Source organism: Pan troglodytes, chromosome 4 (genome assembly GCF_028858775.2).
Source record: "Pan troglodytes isolate AG18354 chromosome 4, NHGRI_mPanTro3-v2.0_pri, whole genome shotgun sequence".
Taxonomy (NCBI): domain Eukaryota; kingdom Metazoa; phylum Chordata; class Mammalia; order Primates; family Hominidae; genus Pan; species Pan troglodytes.
In genome coordinates this window covers 130,557,518-130,574,950 of record NC_072402.2, presented here as the reverse complement: position 1 = coordinate 130,574,950, position 17,433 = coordinate 130,557,518, and the positions used below count along the sequence as shown (strand labels likewise).

The 17,433-nt window shown below is 45.5% G+C and overlaps 1 protein-coding gene across 1 annotated transcript; it reads right to left on the bottom strand.

Annotated features, from left to right (window-relative positions):
- SOWAHA (sosondowah ankyrin repeat domain family member A) lies at positions 1-3,545 on the bottom strand. The gene has a single exon (XM_003310814.5). It carries the CDS (start codon positions 3,168-3,170, stop codon positions 1,521-1,523), a length of 1,650 nt encoding a protein of 549 aa, XP_003310862.3. The 5' UTR covers positions 3,171-3,545; the 3' UTR covers positions 1-1,520.
- Positions 3,546-17,433: the final 13,888 nt, after the last annotated feature.

Below are 17,433 nucleotides of genomic sequence, written 5' to 3'. Positions count from 1 at the left end.
CAAAATGGAGGACTGTTTATTTCATTGCTCAATCAAAACATTCCATGAAAGACTGCCTTAAGTAATTTCAAAGGCTTCACTGATACATATGGGGGTGGGGAGGGAAGCTCCACTACCCCATGCCACAAAACTATTTGATATAACTAATGACATGCAAACACAATTTGCAAAAGCAGAGCATTATCACAATATGACATTTAAAAAATTGGTTGAGTAAATAGATTTCATATCTTTAAAACAAAATAATTACACTGTATTGAGCCTGGGAAATCTTGGCAATATCTACAAACTTTCTCATTTACAGATAGGAACAAAGGCCCAGAGAAGTTAAGCCACTCATCCAAGCTCACTGAGCAGAGATTCTGCATTTGCTATTTTGGAATAAGTTGTCTACTTTCAAATGGTTTTTTAAAATGGGTATTACATACTTTTTGTTTGTACAGAACAGTCATATAAAATAGTTGCTCCTTAATTGTATCCATTACTATTTAATCGCTCATTTTTCTGTCATAATACTATTACTTTTTTCTTTTAATAGTCACCTATTTCACTGAAAGGCTCCACTGGATTTGAAAACCAGATTCAGAAACATGGCACAAAGGTGCAATTCACAAACCACAATTTTTTAAAAAAATTAAGTAGTCATGCCAAATCAAAACAGCCACCCACAAGTGCCAAACACGTTTATATTTCATGATGGAGACAACCACAAATTAAAAGTATCTGTCAAAATGTCTCTTTTCTCTAAGTCACCTTTACTTTCAAGATGTACTTGTTTGCAAATATTTAGCATTCACAGTACAACTGAAATTAGTTACATTCATAATGGTCACAATCGTTATTCTGTGTTCAAGACTCTCCAGAATCTTGATTGCCTAAAACGAGGTAGATAAACTTTTAAGTTTGTTGGTTGGGATTAATTTCCTTTAGATCTTGATCATCTATTTTTTAAATAGAATTCCAAAGTATTTAGCAAAAAAAAATTGAAAATGTCTAAGCACTTTGCCTAAAAGTGGAAAAATATAATTCCAAAAGGTTATTACGAAAGTTGCATTACCTCATTTCAATTTAAAAACAGAATAAAAGCATCAAATTACAAAACCACCACATATCTTAAAGCTGACAACCTAACATCTTTCAACATTTAAAGAGACCCTTGCTCTAGTTCTGTCTTGGGATTGTGTAGCTGCAGAGGCATCAGGTGAAGGCTTTCAGGGGCCAGACCAGCTGCTGCCCCTTAACCTTTGACCCTGGATTTCAAGTTCCCTCTAGAGTTCAGGCCTGTCTCCTGGAGTTCTTTATAGGAAGCTCTCACTGATTTCTCAAATCCCACCTCTGGAGATGGGTCATGCTTCAGAAAGAAGCTGGAGGTGCAGGCCCATCTGGGTAAAACAGGCTGCCCTGGACAAAGCTGGAAACAGAATGAGGCTCCAGGCGTTGATTGGGCTGCAGTCTTGGGCGGGTTTGGACTGCGACGAGCAGGCCACGATAAATCAACCAGGTGGTAGCCCCAGGGACCTTCAGGTTGTTGGAGGCAAACTGGGCACTAGACCAGCTAAAGGCCCCGGAGTAGGTCGACGAGAGATTTCTGAGAAGGCTGGCAGACCACCGCGGATCTTTGTCTTTTTACGTGGAGCCATGGGCGAGGCGCTCAAGAACTTGCTGAAGGAGCTCGACTTCTTCAAGCCTCGGGCCAGGTCCTGGAGCATGAGGTCGTCAGCCAGGACGCCCAGAAATGCACTGGTGGTGGAACTGAGGATGGTGGCGGCCACCTGTACGGGGCGCCTGGCAGCAAGACTGCCACTTCCACCACCGGTCGCATCTGGCTCCGTGGTGCCTCGCAGGCCTGGATCGCCAAGAAGGCGGCGCAGCGCGTACGAGGAGCCGGGCCGCAGGTACTGGTAGGCGCGACGCCCGCTGTGATCACGCACGTGCACCTGGGCACCCAGACGCACCACCAGCAGCACGGCAGCGTCCTCGTGGCCGTGCAGCGCAGCCAGGTGCAGCGGCGTGTAGCCGCCGTGGGAGCGTGCGTTCACGTCGACTGGTGCGCCACTGCGCCGCGCGACCTCCACCAGCTGCAGCGCCATCTCGCCGTCGCCGCTCTTGGCGGCCCAATGCAGGGCCGTGAAGCCAGACATGAAGTCGCGCTTGGCCGCCAGGCCGCGGTCGCGCAGCAGCAGCCCGTGCAGCTGGTGGGTCCAGCGGCCCCCGGCAGTCCGCACGAGCCACTCGTGCTCGGACGGCTCCAGGGGCACCGCGGACGGCGGCGGCGCGGCGGGCACCTCCTCGGCGTCAGGGCTCAGCAGACGCGGGCCGGCGCGCGACAGGCGCCTCAGGTGCGGGGAGCGGCCCGGGCCCAGGCCGAGGCCCAGACCGGACTCTTCCACCGAGAGCCGCCTCAGCAGCAGAGGGGAGCTCCGCGGGCTCGGCTCCTCCGACAGCTGCCGGCGCAGGCCCGGCTCCTCCGCCCGGAGGCGGAGCGTGGCGGGGGCCGGGACGCAGCGCACGGGCAGCATACAGGGCTTCTGCTGCGGCGGCCCTTTCGCTGCCCCGGGCCCGGGCTCCGCGTCTGGCGGATCAGAGCAGGGCGATGCCGCCTCAGAAGGGGCCCTAGGCGGTGGGGCCGCGTCTGCGGAGAGTCTCTCGGTGGCCTGGGCTAGCTCAAGGGCTGGAAGCGGTGGGTCGGCGGACCGCTCCCCGGGCGGCTGAGCGGGCTCGGAGGCCGGCCCCCCCGGGGTGTCCTGTGGCTCTGTTGGCAGACCCAGGTCCCCTGGCGGCTCCACTGGCCGCGGCACCGGGACCAAGGGCGGAGCTCCCGGGGCAGAGGCGCTCCGCGGCAAGACCGTCGAAGTGGGTTTCGACGGCTGGGCCGCTGCCCCCGGGGGGCCGAAGGGTGCGGGCTCGGGCTCCAGGGGCCGGGGCTTCTTCCTCAGCACCACGAACTTGACGCCGTCGACCTCCTTCACCACCGCCACGTTGTTGACGAACTGCTTGAAGCGGTCCCTGCGAGCGGCGCGGCCCCGCGGGTCGCCGGCATCGAGCAGCGGCTTGAAGCGACTCAGCAGCTCGGAGTTGCGCACCTTCCCCCCGTGCTCCTGCAGGAAGCCCAGCACCGCCGCCTGGCTCACCCCGGCAGCCGCAGCGGCGGCGGCGGCGGCCAGCGCCATGGTGGGGCCCTGGGTTCCTGGCTCCCGGGGCGGGTGGGCGCCGCGTCGCCGCGGGACGCGCGCGAGCGGGGTTCCGGGAGGCGCGGCCGCGCTCACCTGGTGCCTTCCCCGCGGCCAGCCGGGCGTGTCCCCGAAGCTGGACCTCGGTCGCGCCGGTGCCGCTGGGCCGGGGCGTCTCGGGGCGAAGGGCGCCGGGGGCCGCGGGGAGCGCCCACCCCCAGCGCCCCGCCGGGCCCCGGCCTTCGGGGTAGGTTTCTGCCTTTGTATTCTGTCCAATGGGCGCCTGCTTCCATCCCCCGCGCCGCGCTCGCCTTACAGGTGACAGCTGCCCCCGCGATGCAGAGGGAGCCGGAGCAGAAATTCCCGCCGCCCCCCGCCCGCCCCGGAATTAAAGGCGCAGCGCTCCAGCTCTGGTCTCGGTTGCTAGGTGGGTGTGTTCCCTAGGGACGCCGCGGTCCGCCAAGGAGGAATGGATTTTTATTCCTTTAATAAACATTTAACCACTGCAAAACACCAAGCGATGATTTCAGAACAATCTTTTTTTTTTAAAAGGTCGTCAATACCACTCCAGTTTTTTGTTTTTGTTTTTTACTGTGTTTCATGCAAGAAAACGGCTTCATGAGATTTACAGCAAAACCAATTCACTCTGCGCGGCAATGCACGTAACTCTAGGTTTAGAGAGACGTTTTCAAAAGCAATTTTCTCATGGTAAGAGAATACATTTTCACGTAGGATTTGGGGTATAAAACCACAGGAAACATAAACATAACAGGAAAACAGAGGAAAACATAAAGAAGGAAAAAAATCACTTGAAATCACCATTAACATTTTGAAATATCCTCTCCCTCTCTCCCATGTGTGTATGTATGTTTATGCTTTAAAGTAAGAAAGCAATGTGGAGTCATGCCATGGTTTTAAACCTTCGTTTGTTCCACAGATAGGTATTGAGCACGTAGTTTGTGCCAGGACTTTTTTTTTTTTTTTTTTTTTTTTTTTTGGCTAAGATGCATCAGTTAGCAAGACAGATTTAAAAACCCGTGACCTAGTGGGGCTCATATGTTGGAGGAGAACAGAAGCATATGGTGAATCCGAAAACTATATGATATACTAAATAAATGCTATGAAAAAAGCACAGCGGGGTAAAACGGATGAGGGTCAGGTTGCAATTTTGATCTGGGCAGTCAGGATAGTACTCGTTGTGAAAGTGACATTTAAACAAGGACTTGAAGGAGATCAGGGAGTTATGTAGATGGGGAAGAGGTTTCTAGTTGAGGGAACTGCCTGACAGAGGTAGAATCAGTTCCTTAATTTAAAATGCAGGCCGGGCGCGATGGCTCACGCCTCTAATCCCAGCACTTTGGGAGGCTGAGTTGGGCGGATGATCTGAGGTCAGGAGTTTGAGACCAGCCTGGCCATCATGGTGAAATCCGTCTCTACTTAAAAATACAAAAATTAGCTGGGTGTGATGGCACGCACCTGTAATCCCAGCTACTCCGGAGGCTGAGGCAGGTGAATCGCTTGAACCCGGGAGGTGGAGGTTGCAGTGAGCTGAGATGGTGCCACTGCACTCCAGCCTGGATGACAAGAGCAAGCCCTGTCTCATAAATAAATAAATAATTGCAGTACTACAAATATATCTAACCAGAAGCAGCATATTGTAGTAGCTAAGAAAACAAGACTCTGGAGTCAACATTCTACACTTGAGTTCTGGCTCTACCTTGGGCAAATGCCTTGACTTCTCTGTGCCTCAGCTTTCTTGTCTGTGAAGGAATGATGAAAATAGTACTTACCTGCTCAGATGGTTGAGAGGATTAAGTGAGAAAATAAACACAAAAGACTTAGCATAATGCTTGGCTTACAGTAATCATTTGAATTATTATTAATAGTATAGTCACTACTATTAGTATTACTGAAAAGGAAAACAGAAGACTAAAATGTAAAGGGTCCCCTTTCCCCAATCCAATCCCCAGGGGCAATTTCTGAGTTCAGCCCTGTCCCCAAGATGCAAACAATTTAAACATTTCCCCCTCACTTTATATTGTGAGCATTCTTCCCAATGACAATAGCTAGTCTTCAAAAACATACAACTTTTAATGATAGCATCAAATAAATGTAGTATTATACTTTGTTTTCTTGTTCTTCATTGTTTATATTGTTTCTAGTTTTTAATTCTTATAAATGATGCTGTTGATATATAAGACTTTGTGCACCTTTCTGAGTAATTCCTTAGGATAGGCTCCTAGGAGTAGAATTCGTAGGGCACGCACCATCACACGCAACACCATCACACCCAGCTAATTTTATTTTTATATTGCCCAAGCTTGTCTCAAACCCTTGGCCTCAAGCGAGCCTTCCACCTCAGCCTCCAAAGATTACACGTGTGAGCCACTGCATCTAGCCTTACCCCCCCCCCCCTTTTTCTTTTGAGATGGAGTTTTGCTTTTGTTGCCCAAGCTGGAGTGCAATGGCACAATCTTGGCTCACTGCAAGCTCCGCCTCCCGGGTTCAAGTAATTCTCTTGCCTCAGCCTCCCAAGTAGCTGGGATTATAGGCATGTGCCACCATGCCTGGCTAATTTTTTATTTTTAGTAGAGACGGAGTTTCACCATGTTGGCCAGGCTGGTGTCGAACTCCTGACCTCAGGTGATCCACTCACCTCAGCCTCCCAAAGTGCTGGGATTGCAGGCGTGAGCCACTGCGCCTGCCCTACCTTACCCATTCTTTAGACTCACCTCAAGGCCCGCCCCTGTAAAGCCTTCTGCAACTGCCTCAGGTGTATCGTGCTCTGCATTCCTCAATAATTTATTTCAACAAACATCTATTGGATATCTTTGGGTGCAAGGCTGTAAGCCAGATACTCTGGGTAGAAGATACAACCTGCCTTTGAAGAGCTTACTGCTTAGTGGAGAAGAGAAAAACATTAAGTACAATTAATTATGTGACATAGCCAAATGAAATGAATGCTCCAGGTACTTATCAGAGCACGTGGGGGATGGGGGGTGAAGGGGTGGGGAAGGATAGGGAAGAGGGAGGACTGGGACATCTCCAAGAGGCAGGCTATGAGAACAGGATAGGTGAAAGCTTGAAAGTGGGACTGTGGGCCGGGTGTGATGGCTCACACCTGTAATCCCAGTACTTTGGGAGGCCGAGGTGGGCAGATCATGAGGTCAGGAGATTGAGACCATCCTGGCTAACATGGTGAAACCCTGTCTCTACTAAAAATACAAAAAAAATTAGCCGGGCATGGTGGCGGGCACCTGTAGCCCCAGCTACTTGGGAGGCTGAGGCAGGAGAATGGTGTGAACCCGGGAGGCAGAACTTGCAGTGAGTCAAGATAGTGCCACTGCACTCCAGCCTGGGCAACAAAAAAAGAAAGTGGGACTGTGAAGGCTGAATTCAGGGTAAAGAGTGTCCAGTGTGTTTGAAGTTCAGGGTGTGTGCCAGGGATATAGAAAAATATAATGTTGGAAAAGTCATCTGGGGTGATGGGTGAAGGGCCTTAAATGGTAGTTTGGACTTTGCCCTGTTTGCAGTAGAATGTCATTGAGAGCTTGCTTTCTTCTTTTTAAAAAGTGGCTTTATTTTCTGATTATAGAATTAATAATAATGTTTTTTCCAATTCTCAATAGTTTCTAAAATATAAAAAGAATATGTCACATGTTAGAGAGCCACTTGATATTTTTTAGTTTATGCTGTGAGGAGTTTTTCTCTGTACATCCATAGATATATACACAACCATCTACACCATTTGGTACACATGGGATTAGACCGCATGTTGCTAAGAACCCATGTTACCTTAGTCAAGACTGGTGTGGCGAATGGGCATAAGAGGGGACCCTGGGGAGGTAGTGGCAGGGTCCAGTGGAAGACGGTAGGGCTTATCAAGCTCGGACAGTGGATGGGTGCCAAAGATACTTCAGAAACAGAACTTGCATTATATTGTCTTGTTTTCACTTTTAAAGTTATATTCCCTTTGTTTTAATTTTCATTTCAATAGCTACTTTTTATATTTTATTTTCCTACCTTTTTCTGGGCCAATTGTTGTGTTCCTTGAAAAGTCATTTCCATGATCTCATAGGTAGTGAAGCCTCAACTTGGACTTTTGTTACCATCTCTTGTCTCCAAGAAGAGAGATGAGGGAGAGCACTCTCTGTTAAAGATCATTATTGATTTATGTGGTTTGAACTAATTTTGACTATGATTGTAACCCCCCAATGGATTTATTTACCTTGCCCACTGCCTAGACAGAGCCAATTTATCAAGACAGGGGAATTGCAATGGAGAAAGAGTAATTCACACAGAGCTGGCTGTGCAAGAAGACCAGAGTTTTATTATTACTCAAATCAGTCTCCCTGAGAATTTAGGGACTGGAGTTTTTAAGGATAATTTGGTGGGTAGGGGGGCCAGTGAATTGGGGGTTCTGATTGGTCAGGTCAGAGATGAAATCACAGGGAGTTGAAGCTGTCCTCTTGCACTGAGTCAGCTCCTGGGTGGGGGCTACAAGACCAGATGAGCCAGTTTACCAGCCTGGGTGGTGCCAGCTGATCCATCAAGTACAGGGTCTGCAAAATATCTCAAGAACTGATCTTAGGCTTCACAATAGTGACGTTATCCCCAGGGGCAATTTGGGGAGGTTTAGAATCTTGCAGCCTCCAGCTGCATGACTTCTAAACCATAATCTAATCTTTTGGCTAATTTGTTAATTCTACAAAGGCAGTCTAGTTCATTTTGGGAAAGGGCTGTTACCATCTTTGTTTCAAACTATGAACTAAGTTTCTCCCAAAGTTAATTTGGCCCATGCTCAGGAATGAACAAGGACAACTTGGAGGTTAGAAGCAAGATGGAGTTAGTAAGATCAGATCTCTTTCACTGTCTCAGTTATAATTTTGCAATGGTGGTTTCATGATCGCTAAGAGTAGACAAGGATTAAATACTGATTGAACAGGAATTGCTAGTACAAGCCGTTTATTGACAGTGCTTAACAGGCTTCAGGCTCTGAGCTACATAAGGAAACTTGGCCAAGGTCACAGTTAACAATTGGCTGAGCTCAAACTGGAACCCCAGGCTACCTGCCTATGCTCATTTACCATGCAAAGTTAGGTCACTGATGATTTAAAATTGATGTTCTGAATGTTTAATAAATAAAGTAGGGAAAAACTCCTCACAAATACCTCACTTAAACTTTTATTTATGCTTGTGCTTCTGAACATACTCTGCTTTAATATTTTAAGTGATAAGTTTATAGTTTGAGCAAACATTACAGTGAGGATGCCAATGACATCCAGTTCCCCAGGCTGCTTTTCAGTTTTGATGCCCTGTTGCCAGTGAGGCCAGAGAATCAATTCTTCCAGTGACCCAGCAGTTTGCCCGCAACATTAGGAAAATCAAATATAAAATGTATATTTATAGCAAGGATAAAATTCCATGATGTGTCTTGAACATGGAGAATGAAATAGGAAGGCTATTTGTTCTTATCTCAGTATCTTAAATATGAAGCAGATCAGGGTAGAGGCCCTCTGTAATTTTTAAAGCTACAATATTTAAATATAAAATAAAATAATTTCATAATCTTATGCTATGTTACATTACATTTATATTATTATTATTTTTGAGACAAAGTCTCACTCTTGTCCCCTAGGCTGGAGTGCGATGGCACGATCTTGGCTCACTGCAACCTCTGCTTCCTGGGTTCAAGTGATTCTCCTGCCTCAGCCTCCTGAGTAGCTGGGATTACAGATGCCTGCCAATGGTATTTTTGTGTTTTTAGTAGAGACAGGGTTTCACCATGTTGTTCAGGCTGGTCTCAAACTCCTGACCTCAGGTGATCTGCCCACCTCGGCCTCCCAAAGTGCTGGGATTATAGGCGTGAGCCATCGCGCCTGGCCTATATTCTGTTCTGTTCTATTCCTTATTCCAATCCACACTACCCTCTGAACCCCATGCCTAGGCCCCACCAAGAGCTGTGGCGGATGCTTAATGTTTGTAAATGTCTTCTCCCCTACCATGGCAGTGCAAATCAGCTCCTTCCATTGCGTTTATCCAACGCAGCCTGCCACCTCTGCCCCCTGGTGTCTCACCAATACATCTCATCTGTAAAGAAGAGTTCCTCCGGTCCCAGGAGGCAGGAGCTCCAGGGACTTGAGGGGGATGGGCTGCCCAGCAGTGGCTGTAAAGGGACTTTGCCCAGATATCAAGCTTTTGCGGTCAACTTCTGGAACAAATCGTGCTTTGTTCTTGCTTCCAGCCCAGGGGAAGCAAAAGGGACCTCTCTCATGCCTGCAGCTTGTTAAGCCCACTTCTCTCTAAGGTCAAAAGAACTTTATTTCTAAATCTGAGTGAAAGTGTCAGCTCACGTGTTTCTGCTGTAGACTGAGTTTTTGACTCTGCAGTTCATTTTTCAGGCTGCTGCTTCTCTGATTGCTCAGACTATTGCTTGGTTGCTAAGTAGGGAGCCACAGACCTGGTCCACGGAGACTTGGAAAGCTGTGTCCTGGCTTCATGAATCTCCAGCAGTTGGTGCCCTTTGCTACCCATCTTTAATCATCCCTTTCAGTCCCTTGCCTTCTCAGGTATGAGGTGTTTTTTGTTTGTGGTTTTTTTGAGACGGAGTCTCGCTCTGTTGCCAGGCCGGAGTGCAGTGGCACAGTCTCGGCTCACTGCAACTTCTGCCTCCCGGGTTCAAGGGATTCTCCTGCCTCAGCCTCCGAGTAGTTAGGACTACAGGCGTGTACTACCATGCCCGGCTAATTTTTTGTATTTTAGTAGAGACGGGGGTTTCACCATGTTGGCCAGGATGGTCTTGAACTCCTGACCTCGTGATCCGCCTGCCTCAGCCTCCCAAAGTGCTGGGATTATAGGCGTGAGCCACCGTGCCTGGCCTGAGTTTTTATTTAAAAGAGTATACCTGATCCCCTACCCCTGGGACATTTGGGGGGTCAGTTTTTCTTTTTCTTTCTTTCTTTCTTTCTTTCTTTTTTTTTCTTTTAATGGGCAACACTTCATTCCATAAAATAGAATACGTGTTCCCTGGGGTCAGCTTTTCTTTCATGTGGGACACTGTCTGAATTAGGAAGGGCCTAATCTGAGAGGCCTGCAAAATGCTAGTCTTTTATTGTTGTTGTTGTTGTTGTTGTTGTTTGAGACAGAGTCTTGCTATGTTGCCTGGGCTTGTCTGGAACTGCTGGGCTGAAGTGATCCCCTGCCTCAGCCTTCCGAGTTGCTGAGACGACAGGCAGCTGTCAATGTGCCTGGCTCAAAGTGCTGTTTATTTTTATTTTTATTTTTTATACTTTAAGTTCTAGGGTACATGTGCACAACGTGCAGGTTTGTTACATAGGTATACATGTGTCATGTTGGTTTGCTGCACCCATTAACTCGTCATTTACATTAGGTATTTCTCCTAATGCTATCCCTCCCCCTGTCCCCCACCCTCTGACAGGCCCCGGTATGTGATGTTCCCCACCCTGTGTCCAAGTGTTCTCATTGTTCAGTTTCCACCTGTGAGTGAGGACATGTGGTATTTGGTTTTCCGTCCTTGTGATAGTTTGCTCAGAATGATGGTTTCCAGCTTCATCCATGTCCCTGCAAAGGACATGAACGTATCCTTTTTTATGGCTGCATAGTATTCCATGGTGTATATATGCCACATTTTCTTAATCCAGTCTATCCTTGTTGGACATTTGGGTTGGTTCCAAGTCTTTGCTATTGTGAATAGTGTCGCAATAAACATACATGTGCATGTGTCTTTATAGTAGCATGATTTATAATCCTTTGGGTATATACCTAGTAATGGGATGGCTGGGTCAAATGGTATTTCTAGCTCTAGATCCTTGAGGAATCACCACACTGTCTTCCACAATGGGTGAACTAGTTTACACTCCCACCAACAGTGTAAAAGTGTTCCTATTTCTCCACATACTCTCCAGCATCTGTTGTTTCCTGACTTTATAATGATCGCCATTCTAACTGGCGTGAGATGGTATCTCATTGTGGTTTTGATTGGCATTTCTCTGATAACCAGCGATGATGAGCATTTTTTCATGTGTCTGTTGGCTGCATAAATGTCTTCTTTTGAGAAGTGTCTGTTCATATCCTTTGCTCACTTTTTGATGGGGTTGTTTTTTTCTTGTAAATTAAATTATTTGTAGATTCTGGATATTAGCCCTTTATCAGATGGGTAGATTGCAAAAATTTTCCCCATTCTGTAGGTTGCCTGTTCACTCTGATGGTAGTTTCTTTTGCCATGTAGAAGCTCTTTAGTTTAATTAGATCCCATTTGTCTATTTTGGTTTTTGTTGCCATTGCTTTTGGTGTTTTAGTCATGAAGTCCTTGCCATGCCTATGTCCTGAATGGTATTGCCTAGGTTTTCTTCTAGGGTTTTTATGGTTTTAGGTCTAACATTTAAGTCTTTAATCCATTTTGAATTAATTTTTGTATAAGGTGTAAGGAAGGGATCCAGTTTCATCTTTCTACATATGGCTAGCCAGTTTTTCCAGCACCATTTATTAAATAGGGAATCCTTTCCCCATTTCTGGTTTTTGTCAGGTTTGTCAAAAATCAGATGGCTGTAGATGTGTGGTGTTATTTCTGAGGGCTCTGTTCTGTTCCATTGGTCTATATCTCTGTTTTGGTACCAGTACCATGCTGTTTTGGTTACTGTAGCCTTGTAGTATAGTTTGAAGTCAGGTAGCATGATGCCTCCAGCTTTGTTTGTTTTGCTTAGGATTGTCTTGGCAATGTGGGCTCTTTTTTGGTTCCATATGAAGTTCAAAGTACTTTTTTCTAATTGTGTGAAGAAAGTCATTGGTAGCTTGATGGGGATGCCATTGAATCTATAGATTACCTTGGGCAGTATGGCCATTTTCACAATATTGATTCTCCTATCCATGAGCATGGAATATTCTTCCATTTTTTTGTGCCCTCCTTTATTTCATTGAGCAGTGGTTTGTAGTTCTCCTTGAAGAGGTCCTTCACATCCCTTGTAAGTTGGATTCCTAGATATTTTATTCTCTTTGTAGCAATTGTGAATGGGAGTTCACTCATGATTTGGCTCTCTGTTTGTCTGTTATTGGTGTATAGGAATGCTTGTGATTTTTGCACATTGATTTTGTATCCTGAGACTGCTGAAGTTGCTTACCAGTTAAAGGAGATTTTGGGCTGAGATGATAGGGTTTTCTAAATATACAATCATGTCATCTGCAAACAGGGACAATTTCACTTCCTCTTTTCCTAATTGAATACCCTTTATTTCTTTCTCTTGCCTGACGGTCCTGGCCAGAACTTCCAACACTATGTTGAATAGGAGTGGCGAGAGAGGGCATCCCTGTCTTGTGCCAGTTTTCAAAGGGAATGCTTCCAGTTTTTGCCCATTCAGTATGATATTGGCTGTGGGTTTGTCATAAACAGCTCTTATTATTTTGAGATACGTTCCATCAATACCTAGTTTATTGAGAGTTTTTAGCATGAAGCACTATTGAATTTTGTTGAAGGCCTTTTCTGCATCTGTTGAGATAATCATGTGGTTTTTGTCATTGGTTCTGTTTATGTGATGGATTATGTTTATTGATTTGCATATGTTGAACCAGCCTTGCATCCCAGGGATGAAGCCGACTTGATCATGGTGGATAAGCTTTTTGATGTGCTGCTGGATTTGGTTTGCCAGTATTTTATTGAGGATTTTTCGCATCGATATTCATCAGGAATATTGGTCTAAAATTCTCTTTTTTTGTTGTGTCTCTGCCAGGCTTTGGTATCAGGATGATGCTGAGCCTCATAAAATGAGTTAGGGAGGATTCCCTCTTTTTCTATTGATTGGAATAGTTTCAGAAGGACTGGTACCAGCTCCTCTTTGTACCTCTGGTCCTCAGCAAATGTAAAAGAACAGAAATCGCAACAAACTGTCTCTCAGACCACAGTGCAATCAAATTAGAACTCAGGATTAAGAAATTCACTCAAAACCGCACAACTACATGGAAACTGGACAACCTGCTCCTGAATGACTACTGGATAAATAATGAAATGAAGGCAGAAATAAAGATATTCTTTGAAACCAATGAGAACAAAGACGCAATGTACCAGAATCTCTGGGACACATTTAAAGCAGTGTGTATAGGGAAGTTTATAGCACTAAATGCCCACAAGAGAAAGCAGGAAAGATCTAAAATCGACACCCTAACATCACAATTAGAAGAACTAGAGAAGCAAGAGCAAACAAATTCGAAAGCTAGCAGAAATAACTAAGATCAGAGCAGAACTGAAGAAGATAGAGACCCAAAAACCCTTCAAAAAATCAATGAATCCAGGAGTTGGTTTTTTGAAAAGATCAACAAAATTGATAGACCACTAGCAAGACTAATAAAGAAGAAAAGACATAAGAATCAAATAGACGCAATAAAAAATGATAAAAGGGATATCACCACCAATCCCACAGAAATCAAAGTGCTGTTTTAACCATTTCTTTAGTTATGAAATGGAGTCCCTGCTTGGTCAAGGTGGATGAATTAGCAACTCAGAGGTCAGACTTGTATTCCATGCAGCTTCCCATTGTATTAGTCTGTTATCACTCTGCTGATAAACACATACCCAAGACTGGGTAATTTATAAAGAAAAAGAAGTTTAATGGACTTACAGTTCCACGTGGCTAGGGAGGCCTCACAATCATGGTGGAAGGTAAAAGGCACGTCTCACCTGGAGGCAGGCAAGAGGAAACTTGTGCAAGGAAACACCCCTTTATAAAACTATCAGATCTTGCGAAACTAATTCACAATCACAAAAACAGCACAGGAAAGACCCACTCCCATGATTCAATTACCTCCCACGGGGTGCCTCCCATGACATGTGGGAATTTTGGGAGCTACAATTTAAGATGAGATTTGGGTGGGGACACAGCAAAACCATATCACCCATGCAGATGGGCTTGGAGATTACAGCACCAAATGTCTGGAAATGTGAAATCCACCAACAACATTCCTTGTTGAAACAACCTTGTCCTGGCTTTAGAGATGACAGGTAGAAATAACTCAATTATCCCCTAAACTCTTGTTGTACTAGTGTACCATGTTTGCTTGTCTTTAGAGATGGAATCTTACTATGTTGCCCAGGCTGGGTTTGGAACTCCTGGGCTCAAGTGATCCTCCGGCCTCAGCCTCTCAACTAGCTGGCACTACGGGCATGTGTCACTGCACCAGGCTTAGTATACCATGTTTAATTTGCCCTCTATTTAGCAACTTGGTTAAAGGTAGGAAAAAATCCTTAAACATCAGCTTATCGGGTTTCCTATTCAATGATTCCAAGAGCTAATTCACAGAGAGCTTAAAATAATTTGAAGTAAGCAGTAGTAAAAGACTGAATGTCAGGTGTTGATTGAGAATCTCCTTTCTAGAGGGGAGGTGTTTCGGGGAGGAGTCAAGCTAGGTCTGTGTGGTGGAGGGAGCAGGACATGAGGTGGGCGGCAGGGTGGGTAGGCAGCCAGATGGTCTAGAGATTCTCAGAAGATCTGCTTGCTTGCCACTTTGAGACCATCAGCTATGTAAATATTGGAGAGTTTTATTTACAGCCTTCAGAGGAATAATTTGTGATACTGAACAACGAGCAAGAAACAGGAAGGTGAACTCTACCTTTGAGGGTGTGTGGTCTGGGGAAGAAGTCATTGATAGTACTGATTTTACTTACCTAACTAAGCATCAGTGAAATATTGGCAATGCTAAATTAAAACAGGGATGAATACAGGTCTCCTTTCAGCTACCTATTCCCCGGGTGGCCCAAGTTCCAAAGAGTAAGAGTCTATGTCCTCATGAGTTGGGGTATGGCTCTAAATATTTGATAAATATTTACAATGATTAAATGGCAAGAATTTGTCACATAGTAGTGACTGTGGTCACTTTGAGTTTTTTTTTTTTTTTTTTCAGAATGAGGTCCCAGGTTACTGTCTATGTACCTTATGTTCAATAACTATTGATAATGACAAAACAGTAACAATTCTTCACATGGCAGTGACTCTCATTGTATCAGAAGGCAGCTAGGCACACCACTATAACCACTATAACCATTACACCACCAATGCCACTGTCATCACTTGGATTTTTCCTTTTCAAAGTGGGATCAGAGGTTACTGTCTACATACCTGACTCTCATCCTAGGGTGAGAGTCAATTAACACCTTGGATATGTTACAGTAGGTTGAAGTGGTTTGAGTCTCATGATTTCAGGAGCTAGAAGTGGGGCCGTGGAGAGGGATGTTTTTCTGGAAGTTTTCAGAATGTAAACTTCTGGTTACCTGTTACCTTCCCAGATGTTGATGAATGGAAGTAAGCGTAGCACAGTTAGCAGCACAAACATTTCCACTACTAACTTTAGGCAGGGAAGGTTTCTCCCCTAGAGCCCTCAGAGGGAGTGGGACCCTGTTGATACCTTAATTGGGGACCTCTGGTCTCCACAACTGTAACAGAGTAAGTTTCTGTTGTTTTAAGCTACTCGGTTTGCAGGAATTTATTATGGCAGCTACAGGACTTCAGTTCCAGATAAAAATGGCTGGAGCAAGAGCAAGGAACAGCAACAACAACAAAACACAGATTATGCTGGGGGCACTCAGCAGGAGGAAAGGCTCTGCTTCCCCCAGAATAAGTTTCTGTCTCTAAAACACAAGCTCTTGAGCATTTGTTTATTAGTGGTAAGAGGCTAGAGGCTGCAGCTTGGTTATTTATGCATGGCACTGTGTTTCTTCCTCTCTTCTTCCTTCTCCAATCTTTGTCTTCATTAGCAATGATGATAGAATTTCCTGGGCAAAATAATCCTTTATTTTTTAACTGGAAAATTTTGGCAAAATGTCACAATGTTCTAGTGTCCTAAAAGCTCAACATACTGGGGCTTAGGAACTTTCCAGGGGAGAGACAATAAGACCACAGTCTGCACAGAGCCTTCTGTGTGGCTGTGACAGCGAGGACAAAAACAATCACATTAATGTTGTTCGTTAGGATGGGGCTTTTTTGCTGCTGCTTTTTCGTGGTAGTTTTTCACTATTCAGTCTAAATTTGTAAAGACCATTGTTTGTTTCCATTAAGAGAAACTGTTTATGTCTCAAAGTTAACCCATCCTAGGTACTATTTGTTATTTTCCATTCAGAAGATGTAGTGAGTTAGATGGTAGTCCCCTAAAGATATGTCTATGTCTTAGAACCTGTTAATGTGACCTTATTTGGAAAAAAGATCTTTGTAGATGTAATTAAATTAAGGATCTTGAGAGAAGAATATCCTAGATTATCCAGGCAGGCCCTAAATCCAATGACAAGTGTCTTATAAGAGACAGAAGAGGAGGGCCAGGCACGGTGGCTCACACCTGTAATCCCAGCACTTTGGGAGGCCGAGGCAGGCAGATTATTTGAGGCCAGGAGTTTGAGACCAGCCTGGCTCACATGGTGGAACCCCGTCTCTACTAAGAATACAAAAATTAGCCGGGTGGTAGTGGCGCACGCCTGTAATCCCAGCTACTCAGGAGGCTGAGGCAGGAGAATCACTTGAGCCTGGGAGGTGGAGGTTGCAGTGAGCCACGACTGCACCATTGCGCTCTAGCCTGGGTGACAGAGTGAGACCCTGTTTCAAAAGAAAAAAAAAAAAAAAAGAGGAGAAGACACAGTGGGAGAAACGGAGAAGGCCAAATGAAGATGGAGGCAGAGATGGGAGCGATGCTGCCAAGAAAGCCCAGGAACATCTGCAGCCACGTAAAGCTGGAAGTATTGAGGAGGGATTCTCCCCCAGAGCCTTCCGAGGGACCGAGACCCTGCTGATACCTTGATGTTGGACTCCTGGCCCCAGAACTGTGAGAGAATAATTTTCTGTTGTATTAAGTTACCCAGTTTGCAGTATTTTGTTATGGCAGCTACAGGAAACAAATACCGAAGGTTAGAAGGAAATGGTGGGTTTACTCAAATCTTGCTGGAATGGAAGATTCTATCCTGAAATATGAGTGGCATTCCTCAGGCCTTTGAACTCAGATGACCTGAGGCTGTGAGGAGATCTGGCCCAGGCATGTCTCAACTAAAGCTATGGCTTTGGCTGCATGTTGGAGAGTCTTGATGTGTGGATCACATTTTAGGAGCAAAACTTCCCTATAGCATAAAGGTATTCAGACTCCAAGGAAGGCTCCTCATTCTACAAGGTATTTGATGTGATAAGACAGGCCAGTAGTCACCTTTTTTTTTTTTTTTTTTCTGAGACAGAGTTTCACTTTTGTTGCCCAGGCTGGAATGCAATGGTGTGATCTCAGTTCA